The sequence below is a fragment of the Salvia miltiorrhiza genome, chromosome 2, assembly GCF_028751815.1.
Source record: "Salvia miltiorrhiza cultivar Shanhuang (shh) chromosome 2, IMPLAD_Smil_shh, whole genome shotgun sequence".
Lineage (NCBI taxonomy): Eukaryota > Viridiplantae > Streptophyta > Magnoliopsida > Lamiales > Lamiaceae > Salvia > Salvia miltiorrhiza.
The window spans coordinates 9755097-9767817 of NC_080388.1; the positions used below are offsets into that span (position 1 = coordinate 9755097).

The 12721-nt window shown below is 37.9% G+C and overlaps 1 protein-coding gene across 1 annotated transcript; it reads left to right on the forward strand.

Annotated features, from left to right (window-relative positions):
- Positions 1–8587: 8587 nt before the first annotated feature.
- Positions 8588–12088, forward strand: LOC131013376 (cytochrome P450 77A3). The gene is given in 4 exon segments (XM_057941442.1): positions 8588–8942; positions 8944–9333; positions 9684–10119; positions 11458–12088. Coding segments are annotated over 4 exon segments (1527 nt in total). The 5' UTR covers positions 8588–8627; the 3' UTR covers positions 11844–12088.
- Positions 12089–12721: the final 633 nt, after the last annotated feature.

The window sequence follows — 12721 nt, forward strand, 5'->3', positions numbered from 1 at the left end:
GTGTGCTGCACGAATGGTACTTATGTTCATGTTAGTGTCATTAGTGTTATATACTCTCTTATGTGGTGTTGCACGAATAGTACATATGCTCATATTAGAGCCATATACTTAGATTTTATTTTTTTATTTTTTTTTCGGTTGGCACATATGGCACTATTAGTGCCATATGTGCCTAACCCGCACGCAAACTCGAATTCGGTCCGCCCTAATTAAGGGCAAGACAGTCTTTACACGTAATAAATGGCCAAATTTTGTGTTTTTTCAATTAGTGGGCAAATATTGTATTTTCTTCTTCAAAATGGCTATTTCAAAAGCGCTTTCTTTAATTAATATATATGTGAAATGACAAAAATACCCTTAACATATTTCATCAATTATAAAAAATAATTAAAAATGTACTAAATATAATATTATTCGAGGCGAGTTTGGGGTAGGGATCTATATATCCGTCCCGCCCCAAACCTGATTCTGGTTTAATTTTTCATATTCGTCCCCCCAAAACATTGGCCCCGTCACCGCCCTATTAGGGTTGGGTATTCCATCCCACAGGTATAATTGTCATCCCTATTAATGGGATAACTATATGGTCGGAATTAACAATGGCTTTCACCAAGTCCTTCACTCACACAAAAATAATACTATACGAGTAGTGCTTAGAGTTAGGGGAAACTTCTTTCACTTGGAAAAAATTAACGACACCATGACTGACTACAAACAGCTAAAACTCTATGACCATTCTTAGCTCAAGAACGATCAGTTAAATGAAAGACTTTAGCTAGTTGAGAATGGTCAACAAAAGTCAGCTGATACAGTGCAAGGGAATTTAATTTGGCCAATAAATAATTCAATTTATTTAATTTAATCAAATAAATAGTTTTGCCAAAATTATTTAATTAATTTTTAATGAAAGACTATGTGGCATTTTTCTTGCTTTTTTATTCTTATTTTTTAAAATAATGCAATCGATCCCATATCGATTTTTAATTTGTGGCGTCCGTGGCAGAAGTAAGGAGTGATGCCAGTGCACAAGGCATAGACAAAGAGTGGCTCCTGTTAAAGCTTTAAAGTGGAGGGGTACATGAATGAACCGAAACACACCGGATATGTGGGTATGAGACTGTATATTCAAGTATAAGTTAAATGACTTGATAGGTGCTACTCATATCAACAAGATGCATCTTCTTTTCTGGTGACCACGTGAAAGAAACACTAAGGTTAAGCGTGTTTTACTTGGAGCAATTCAATGATAAGTAGAGCTGGCAAATCGGGCGGGCTTTCGAGATTTTCCGGGCTGGCCCGAAATTGACCGGGCTTTCATTTTTCAGGCCCAGCCCAGCCTCGACCGGGCCACCGGGCGGTCGGGCCAAACCCGCCCAATTATTTTTTTTTCACTAAATCCTTTTTTTTTACAAAAAATTAAATAAACTAAAATCAATCCAAATAATAATTATAGACAAAATAGTAATATAAAATCCTACTAGTCTACTACAATCGACAATTCAACATGAATAGATTTTCAATTCAAATAGTCCGATAAATAAAAGAAAACTAAAAAATAAAACTCCAAGTCCAAACAACAAAATATTCAAAAAAAAACATATATATTTAGCAAGGAGAATGAACTATGGCTATCACTATCAGTAGATGCTAGACGGAAATACCGAAATAAAATTAAGGAAAATTGAAAAGGATGTAATAAATTAAAGTTATTAAACTATAACTAAAATATTAAAAAATTAAAAAATTAAAAAAAAGGTGGGCGGGCTTTTTGGCCCTAAAACCCCGGGCTTTTTAGCCCCAAAGCACGGTCGGCCCGACGGGCTTACTGGGCGGGCTTTTTAGGCCCGGGTTTTTTTGGGCCTATATTTTATACAGCCCAGCCCAACCCTAAACACGGGCGGGCCGGGCCGGGCCGGGTCGATTTTGCCAGCTCTAATGATAAGTGACCCTTTGGGAAGTTTATCAGGGGAGTGTGCAAGTGAGGAAAAATACGCTAGAAAAAATTTGTGTTGGCCTGTGGAAGAATATTTATATTCCCTTAATAATAAATTCTCATTTAATTGGCAAAATGTTGAAAATAATATCTTTTGAACTGGACAACAATTTTAATTTAACTAAATAAATAGTTTAATTTATTTGGTTTAACTAAATAAATAGTTTTGACTAAATTATGTAATTGTTTTTTAATGAAAGATGTATATAAAAATTATAAATGAGTAAAATATTAAATTTAATAATATATTAATTTTTGATTTGAATAAATAGAGGGATATATGTGGTATCGATGAAATTAGAGTGGACAACTCCTGAAAGTGAAGGAAGTTTGTTGTTGTTGTTGTTGTTGTTGTTGTTGTTGTTGTTGTTGTTGTTCATTCCGTCCCAACTTTTAGTATCCATTTGAGAATGACACGGATTTTAATAAAGTGATTGAGTGTATTATGAGCGGATTACATGTCTCACATTTATGACAATGTTAAGTAATTAAAGTGAAGTAAGGGTCTCACCTATTTTTACTAAAAAATAAAAATAAATACCAAAATGAGAAACCAACCTCACGTTTGACGCATCTTCTTCCTTTGGTGTTAGCTCCAAATCAGAGCAGTTTCGTGAATGACAGATTATTGAGTGATAATGTTCTGCTTGCCCAGGAGATGATTCAGGATTTAGATAATAGTGTCCCTACTCCGAATGTTGCGCTTAAACTTGAGATGGCTAAAGAGTATGATCGTGTTCAGTGGCGTTTCTTATTCAGACCCTCAACAAATGGGGTTCCCTTCAGTTTGGTTGAGTCTTATCGAGTGATGTATTAGTCGATGCTGATTTTTTGTGCTGCTGAATGGGACACCGTATGGCATCTTTCAGTCGACTCGTAGGCTCAGACAGGGCAACCCGCCCTCTCCTTCTTTGTTTGTTCTGGTTGCTGATTATTTATCCAGGATTTTAGATTGACTCATTATTGGACAAAGGCACATGATGTATAGGACGGCTTTCAGGGGCTTCCCTATTTCTCATCTCTCGTATGTTGATGGTATTATTATCTTTACGCAAGCGAAGACTGGATCCTTACAGCGCCTGGTTGAGTGCCTTAATCACCACTCTACTATTTCTGGACAGAAAGTGAACAATAGCAAGAGCAGTTTCTATATTGGGGATCGTCATGGGCAGTGCGAGCAGAGTATCAGAGATATTGGTGGTTTCCAGCGTGGTACCTTACCCTTCACTTACCTTGGAGTTCAGATCTTTTGTGGTTACCAACGTGTCTCTCACTACTTTGGTGTTAGAAAGAAGTTGACGGATACGATTCACGGCTGGTCTCATCGCCATCTCTCCTTTGGTGGGCGCCTGGCACTGGTTCAGAGTACCCTTAGTACTATCCCCCTCCACATCCTGCAGGTTATGGAGCCTATGTAGAGTGTTATCCAGGATTGGGAGTAGCTGATTGTTAGAGTTTTTTGGGGTTCTACGGGTGAGCAGCAGAAGATTCACTGGGTGAGCTGGGAACAGATTTGTATGCCTTTAGTGGAGGGAGATCTTGGTATTCACCGTTTCTCTAAGGTTGGACGTGTTTTTAGCTTTAAGTTGTGGTGGCTTTTTCAGGCTAAGGATTCTCTTTGGGCTTACTATATGTGGGCCAAGTATTATGTTGGGCGTTTTCCTCAGCGCTCGCATTATACTGTTCATGTGAGTCATACTTGGCGTCGTATGATGCGTATTTTTGTGTCTGTTCAGTGTCATATTATGTGGTTCATTGGGAATGGAAGGATTAGCTTTTGGGATGACATATGGTTTGGGGATCGTCCTTTAAGCTCATATAGTCACCATGGAAATAATCACACCATTCCCCGTGTCTGTGATTTTTGGCATGACTTCGCTTGGGATGAGCCTTGTTTGTATGATTTATGTGATTTGCATGATATTCCTGTTGATTTGATTGATGCCCTGATCCGGACACCGATTGTGATGTGGATGGGGGATGTGATGCGGTGGGATTTGATCAGCCACGGTGAGTTATCTATTTTCTCTGCTTGGGATTTTGTCCGGAGACGGCTGCCCAGGCAGACTTTGTTTGCTGACATCTAGAGTAACTGTCTTACTCCCTCTATCTCTGTATTCCTGTGGCATCTGCTTTTTGGTCGTCTTCCTATTGATTCTCGTCTCGAGTCGCGGGGTATTTCCCTTGCCTCCATGTGTCTTTGTTGTGTTTCTCCCCAGTCTGAGTCGTGTCTGCATGTTTTCCTGTGCAGTGAGGCTGCTTTGATTGTTTGGGCTCATTTTGACTCTTGGTTTCATGCTGTGCACACATCTTATCACACGAGCACTGATATTGCACGTAAAATAGGTCACTGGCGGCGCACTTGGGAGGATAAGAGGCATATTTCCTTTTTGGTTCCTTGTGAAAGTTACGTGGTTCTTTGGACGGAAAGGAATATTCGTAAGCACAAGGCTACTTCTTTCCGTGCTTCTCATGTGATAAGACAGGTGGTTCGATATCTTTGGTTGCTCGTTGAGGCGGGAAACTCACCGTCTCTCATTGGCGAGGTTGTGCCGCCCCCCGGTTGATTTCATGCCCCCAGCTCCCTCATGAGGCGGACACTTCGGTCCACTTTGGTTCGTTGGCTCCCTCCGGAGTCTGCATGGGTGAAGCTGAACACAGATGGTTCTTATGATTCTCAGACGCAGTGAGGTGCTGGTGGAGGAGTGGTTCGTGATCATACTGGGGCCCTTGCCTTCTGCACCCCATGTGATGCTACTTCCAATTTTGATGCTAAGTTAGCTGCTCTGCTCGAGGGTATTAGGCTGGCTATCACCTTTTGTTCACATATCTGGGTTGAGATGGATGTGGCGGCAATTGTGTTGCTCATATCTGCTGGGCGTCATGGTCACGCTAGTATTCGTCATTCTGTTGCTTGAATCCAACTGATTACTCAACTTCGGCGAGTCCGTTTCACTCACATCCCCTGTGAGGGAAACCGGCCTGCGACTTTTATGGCGAGGAAAGGACATCAGGTTCAAACGTTGACTATTTTTGACTGTTCTTCTGCTCCTCGGTAGTTTCTTGCTCTGGTTAGGATGGATCAGCTTGGCTATCCTAATTTTAGATTCAATGTACATGTTGATAGCTAGTTTGCTTTGGTCTGTTTCCTTTCTGGTTTCGTTTGTTTTGTCTTCTGGATGTAACCATTGTTGGGTTACATCTCTTTATATTTTTGTTCGGTCTGTTTTCGATTTCTCCTTGTTGATTCTGCTGGGCGTTGTCATTTTTGGCCAGCGTCTTGTATGGGACACTGGTTGATGATTTATCTATTGGTTGGGGGTCTGCCTAACCCTCATTCATTCGGGTGTTGTTTTTTAATATATATATATATATATATATATATATATATATATATATATATATAGTGAAGGGCTACCATGAAAACACTTCTTAAATTAAAAATAAAAATCATATGTATATATATATATATATATATATATATATATATATATATATATATATATATATAGGAGGCCGCTCCAATGAGACCCCCTAATTTTAGTGAGATCTAGGGCACGATCTGGTGCGTTTATTTCATAAATCCTATTACTGATATTGTATCTGGAGGGTGATTTTTTTTCGCAGGGTTCGAATCCTAGAGGGAGCAGAATATTTTAAATTTTGTTATTCATCAGTATATACGGTCCTGTTCATCAGTATATATGTCTTATTCATTACGAATTTTTTAAATTTTATTTTTCATCAGTATATACATCTTGTTCATTAGATATACGTTTCGTTCATTAGTATTATATGTCTTATTCATTGTACTCATGTTACACGAAAAATAGGGGGTCTCACTGGAGCATATATATATATATATATATATATATATATATATATAGGGGCGCGCTCCAGTGAGACCCCATAATTTTCGTGAAACACTAGGACAATGAATAAGACATATAATACTAATGAACAAAACGTATATCTAATGAACAAGATGTATATACTGATGAAAAATAAAATTTAAAAAATTCGTAATGAATAAGACATATATACTGATGAACAGGGCCGTATATACTGATGAACAATGCAGTATATGCTAATGAATAACAAAATTTAAAATATTCTGCTCCCTCCAGGATTCGAACCCTGCGAAAAAAAATCACCCTCCAGATACAATATCAGCCATAAGATTGATAAAATAAACGCACCAGATCGTGCCCTAGATCTCACTAAAATTAGGGGGTCTCATTGGAGCGGCCCCCTATATATATATATATATATATATAGGGGCGCTCTCCAATGAGACCCCCTATTTTTCGTGTAACATGAGTACAATGAATAAGACATATAATACTAATGAATAAAACGTATATCTAATGAACAAGATGTATATACTGATGAAAAATAAAAATTTAAAAAATTCGTAATGAATAAGATATATATACTAATGAACAGGGCCGTATATACTGATGAACAATGCAGTATATACTGATGAATAACAAAATTTAAAATATTCTGCTCCCTCCAGGATTCGAACCCTGCGAAAAAAAATCACCCTCCAGATACAATATCAGTAATAGGATTTATGAAATAAACGCACCAGATCGTGCCCTATATCTCACTAAAATTAGGGGGTCTCATTGGAGCGGCCCCCTATATATATATATATATATATATATATATATATATATATATAGGGAGAGGTTCAGGAAAGAACCATAAATAAAAGAAGACCGGAGAACCATTTTCAGCCATTCGATCATCAAGATCTACGGTGGATGCATCATCTTGTTGGATGAATGCAGATCCTAGGTTCGAATCCTGAAGGGAGCATTTTTTTTTATTTTTTTGAGTGCATTAATTTTAACAGCGGATGCATTAATTTTTACAGTGAATGCATTAGATTTGATGGTTCACCCGTTCTCACAAATAATGTGGTTCTCTCTAGAACCACACCCTATATATATATATATATATATATATATATATATATATATATATATATATATATATCAACAATTCAGAGTGACCAAATCATAATCAAGTATTAAATTAGCTTTTTAAATTCTACTTATAATTAAATTACGAAGAAATTAAAAATGATTCCTCATCAAAATTCGATGGATTACATGTGTGTACAGGGAGTGACCCCCCTCCCTCGTTTTAAAATAGCCATATTGAAAATTGAAACTCAATATTTGACCATCCATCTTTAAAATACAAATTTTAGCAATGTTTTACAATTTCGGAACGTATTACCCTTAATTTGGGCGGACCTAATCAGATTGGACGCGTGGGTTCTGGTGGTACTTTTGACACTAATGTTATAATTTGTACCAAAAGTACCAACAATAAGCAAAACAAAAAAATAGTAGGTAATTTGCTACTTTTGGCACAAATTTAATAATTTGTGCCAAAAAGTACCAAATTACTTAGAACAAAGAGAATAGTAGTGCCAAAAGTACCAAGAGAAATTAAAAAAAAAAACAGATAATTTGATACTTTTGATACAAATGATAATATTAGCGCCAGAAGTACCAAATTACTTGGTATTTTTTTTTCTAAGCAAAACAAAAAAATACTAAGTAATTTGGTACTTTTAGCACGAATGTTGTAATTTGTGCCAAAAATATCAAATACTTAGAACAAATGAGAATCTTAGTTCCAAAAGTACCAATAGAAATTTTAAAAAAAAGAACAAAGTAATTTGGTACTTTTGACACAAATGAGTAATTTGGTATTTTTGGCACAAATTATAACATTAGTGGCAAAAGTACCACCCGAATCCGCGCCCAACCCGATCCAATCTGATCCGTCCAAATTAAGGGCAATACAATTCGAAATTGCAAAAAATGGTCAAACTTTGTGCTTTTAAGATGGAGGGTCAAATATTGAGTTTCAATCCCCAATATGGCTATATGAGTGCATATTTTCATTTGATTTTATATAAGTACTAGTTTTGCTACCGTGCGATGCACGAGAGACATTATTTTTTAACAATAAATATTATTTTAAAGTATTTATTATATCAAAAATTTAAATATTTAATAATAATTAACTAATACTTTAATTGAGGCAATATGAAAAATTACAATAAAAAATATTTAAAAAAAAGTTATTTCTAAAAATAGTCAGGTGATTTTGATGGAAAACAAAACTTACTATTTATGTTAGGGATTGTGCTTTTCTATATACATATAGATATATAGATGAGTAAAATCTATCTGCCATATATGTTATTAAGGGTACTTTGTTAATGCTAATTTCTATTTGAATACTTAAAAATGATAATTAGTTTTAATCATTGTTATAGCAAATAAGCTAAATCCCGGGAGCCAAAACGCGTACTAAGATATACTACCATACAACATTAAATAAAAGATTCCATTGCTAGTCGAGTCCTACTACCTTTGCCAAATCCTTAAATGTCAATTTCTTCCCGTACGTGAAATGAAATTAATATTTCAGGTCAGATTATTTAATACAGCTAGCCAGTAAGAATCGGGATTAAAATAGTTTCACCCACCTCCCCTTCTCTTCTTTATAACCCGAACACTAGTCCTCACCCCATACTTCAATCCTCAAACCACCTCCCCAACCCCATACTTCAATCCTCAAACCACCTCCCCAACCCCATACTTCAATGGAGCTGATAGACATCCTACTACTCTTCTTCTCCGCCCTCTTCCTCCGCCTCTGGTGGCGGCACTGGTCCCCCACCACTGGCGGAGAACTCAGAAACCTCCCACCGGGACCACCTGGGTGGCCCTTGGTGGGAAACTTGTTCCAAGTCATCCTCCACCGCCGCCCCTTCATCTTCATGGTGCGCGATTTACGCACCAAATACGGCCCCATTTTCACCATGAAGATGGGGCAGCGAACCTTAGTCATCGTCACGAGCTCCGACCTCATCCACGAGGCGCTCGTCAAGAAGGGCGAGCTCTTCGCGAGCCGCCCGCCCTGACTCGCCCATCCGCCTCATCTTCAGCGTGGGCAAGTGCGCCATCAACTCCGCCGTCTACGGCCCACTCTGGCGCTCCCTCCGCCGCAACTTCGTGACGGAGCTCATCAACCCGGCGCGGGTCAAGCAGTGCGGCTGGATCAGGCAATGGGCCGTCGAGGGCCACATGAAGAGGCTCGAGGAGGAGTCGGCTCGAGCCGGCCACGTGGAGGTGATGGCCCACTGCCGCCTCACCATCTGCGGCATCCTCATCTGCCTCTGCTTCGGCGTCAAGGTCTCCGACCGCCGCGTCCGCCTCATCGAGGCCGTGCTCAAGGACGTCATGATGATGACCACGCCGAAGCTGCCGGACTTCCTGCCGGTGCTCACGCCGCTGTTCCGCCGCCAGGTGAGTCAAGGCCGGGCATGGCTCGATGGCAACTTTTTACTATTTGTTATTACATTTAGGTCCTATTTTACATTTTCCTCACATTTTATTTTCTTCTTAAAAAATTTGTTACATCAAAAAAAGAAAAAACACAGTTACACTATACTAGTTTTTAGGTGATTCGACCCTCTAGTTGGAAGAGAAGTGTCTTATCAACAGAGTTTCGTAGTCATTTTCCTCACTTTTATATGCATAAACGAAATTTGTTTTCGATTTATTTTTATTTTAGCACCTCTTTTCCTTAAAAAAAAAAGTAAGATTTTAGCTTTCAAAATAATTTTTTTTGTAAAATTGTAGCTCTATCCCTGCAGGTGAGGGCGGCGAGGGAGCTGCGGAGGAGGCAGCTGGAGTGCCTGGTGCCGCTGCTTCGGGACCGGAGGGCGTTCGTGGAGGGGCGGGCGGCGGAGGCGGAGATGGCGAGCCCGCTGGGCGCGGCGTACGTGGATTCGCTGTTTGGGCTGGAGGCGCCCGGGCGAGGGAGGCTCGGAGAGGAGGAGATGGTGACGCTGTGCTCGGAGGCGATCAACGCCGGCACCGACACGAGCGCCACCACGCTGGAATGGGCGCTGCTGCATTTGGTGCAGGATCAGGAAATTCAAGACAAGTTGTATAAGGAGATTGTGGGGTGTGTGGGGAAAAATGGGGTTGTGAGTGAAGCTGATGTTGAGAAAATGCCCTATCTTGGAGCCATTGTCAAGGAAACGTTTCGACGCCACCCGCCCAGCCATTTTCTGCTCTCGCATGCAGGTTTAATTATTGTGTTTCGCTACTTTCTCTCTCATCCATCTCTCTCTCACACATACATGGGTTTTGCGTATATTTTTTTCAATTGGAATTTCCTATTCGAGTATTAGCAAGTATTCATGTGTAGCGTTATTAACCACAACCACATAAATACATAAGTGATGTGAAAATAAACACTTGGGATTTTGATCTAGTGTACTTTTTGGTATTTGGCATTCGTACCATTATTAATACCTTTCTAGCATCTTTTTAGCTTTTCAAAAAAAATAAAATAATAATTTGTATGTATTTTTTACTTTAACAAATATTAATCAGAGTTAATTATATCTAAATATATAGGGGTTATGTGTGTTTTTTTTACAATTACTTTACAATTTTTTTTATAGATGATTATCATGATTGTGTCGATAAATATTGTGGTCTTATTAATATTTTTGATCGTCTACAAAAATTGTGGTGTTTCATTTTGTTGTACTTCCCTTTATATTTTAAATTCTATTTAGATTCAATATTTATAAAAAAACTCAACAATTTAATGAACATATTAATTTTGGTGGATCTTTTTCAACATAAAAGTTTAGTAGGTTTTTTGTTTTTCACTTTATACAAATTTTTAACTATTTATAAAACCTGTGCTCCCTAAGCCACAACATAATTTTTATAGACGGATAGGATAGTAAATTTGATAATGCAACATAGAAAATTATAGGAGATGGGACTCTGAATTTCATTGGACTAGTTGTCGTTGACAGTGGAATTAATACGAATCTACTAGACTAGCTAGTCTACTTTGACCAGTCACTTGTTATTTTCAAAAAATTTATTTTTCATTCAAAATTCCAAAATTCATTTAATATTACTCCATCTATCCCACTAAAAGTGGCCTATATTTCATTTTAGGTCGTTCCACTATAAGTGGCCTATTTTCATAAATGGCAAAGTTTAACCCATTAAAAAAGTGTGGACTCTACTACTTTTAACACATTTACACCTTCTCTTTAATTCTCCTGCCGAAAAGTTTTGAGCCACTTACAGTGGGACGGAGGGAGTATCAATTAAATGTGCAGTTTGTTATGTTTTGTTTTTATGAATGTATTATGAACCTATCTTTCTTTCTCTTATTAGTATTATCAATATACGCTTCTAATAGAACATTTAAACGATGCAAACTTTACTCAATATGTAGTGAAATTTAAAATTTAAGTTCTACTGTTTTCCCTGTATTTTTTTATAAAAAAAAAAGAAAAAAAAAGAAAGAGACACAATAATATTGTTACATGTAAGATAAAAGAAAATTGGAACATATATGGCATAATTGGTAACATAAGATCTGGTACACAGTGACAAAGGAAATGGAGCTCGGCGGGTACACGATTCCGGCGGATGTGAACGTGGAGATCTACACGGCGTGGCTGACGGAGGACCCGGAGATGTGGGAGAACCCTAGCCAGTTCCGGCCGGAGAGATTTCTAACGGGCGACGGCGTGGAGGTGGACATCACGGGGATGAGGGGGGTCAAGATGCTGCCGTTCGGGGCGGGTCGGAGGATTTGCCCCGCCTGGAGCCTGGGAACGCTGCATGTCAACCTGCTGCTGGCTCGGATGGTCCATGCCTACAAATGGATCCCCATTCCGGATAACCCGCCCGACCCGACTGAGACTTTCGCATTTACTGTTGTCATGAAGGATCCACTCAAAGCAATAATTCTGGCCCGGACAAAGATTTGAATTCGTGATGCCACGTCACCCGGATCTCAATCTCTTTGAGTGCTACATGCTTTTAGTTTTTTCTTTTTCTTTTGACGCTTCGCTCCTTCAATATTTGCTAGCTAGGTTTTGAACTGTGGGATGTATGAAGTATCTCATTTTGTGCAGCTGAAAGTTAGAAAACTCTTTGATGCTTACTTGAATTATATAGTCAAAAAATTCCCCATTGCATAATAATATATCATATATTTATAATAATTCCTTTATATATATGCACAAAATTTCAGGTTTGCATGGTACGGGTGGACACATTAGAAATGCGACATATGACAAAGTCTTTCAGGAAAAAAAAAAAAAATAGGGACATTTATTATTGTCCTTTAAGTATCAGATGGTTGGCAATTTCCACATTTTAAAATTTTTGATTCGTTTTTAGTATATATAATGTCGAACATGAACATAAATATGCATGACATTTATAAATACAAATATTGAACACAAATTAAAGTGTTTTAGATAATTTTTAATCTATTACCTTTAGTATTGTTTATCTTCTCTCTTTCCTGCGATATGTTCATCCTCTTTATCTCTCTTGGGATACTTCTTCTTCTCTCTACAGAGATGTGAAGTTATAATACACATATTACATGGATAAAGACCATTGGTCAATACGTAGACTGTTACATCACATTCAATTAAACTAATTTATTAAGACCATATACCATTTCATATTTTTTTAAAATAAATATAAATATAATTATGGTTATCGCGCTTAATTTTTTTTTTTTTTTTTTTTGATCAATAAAAAATTCATTAAAAAACTAGGTTATCGCGCTTAATTAGTTAGTATATGGATAAGATTTCTCAATCTTATCACAATTAGCAACTAAACATAATCA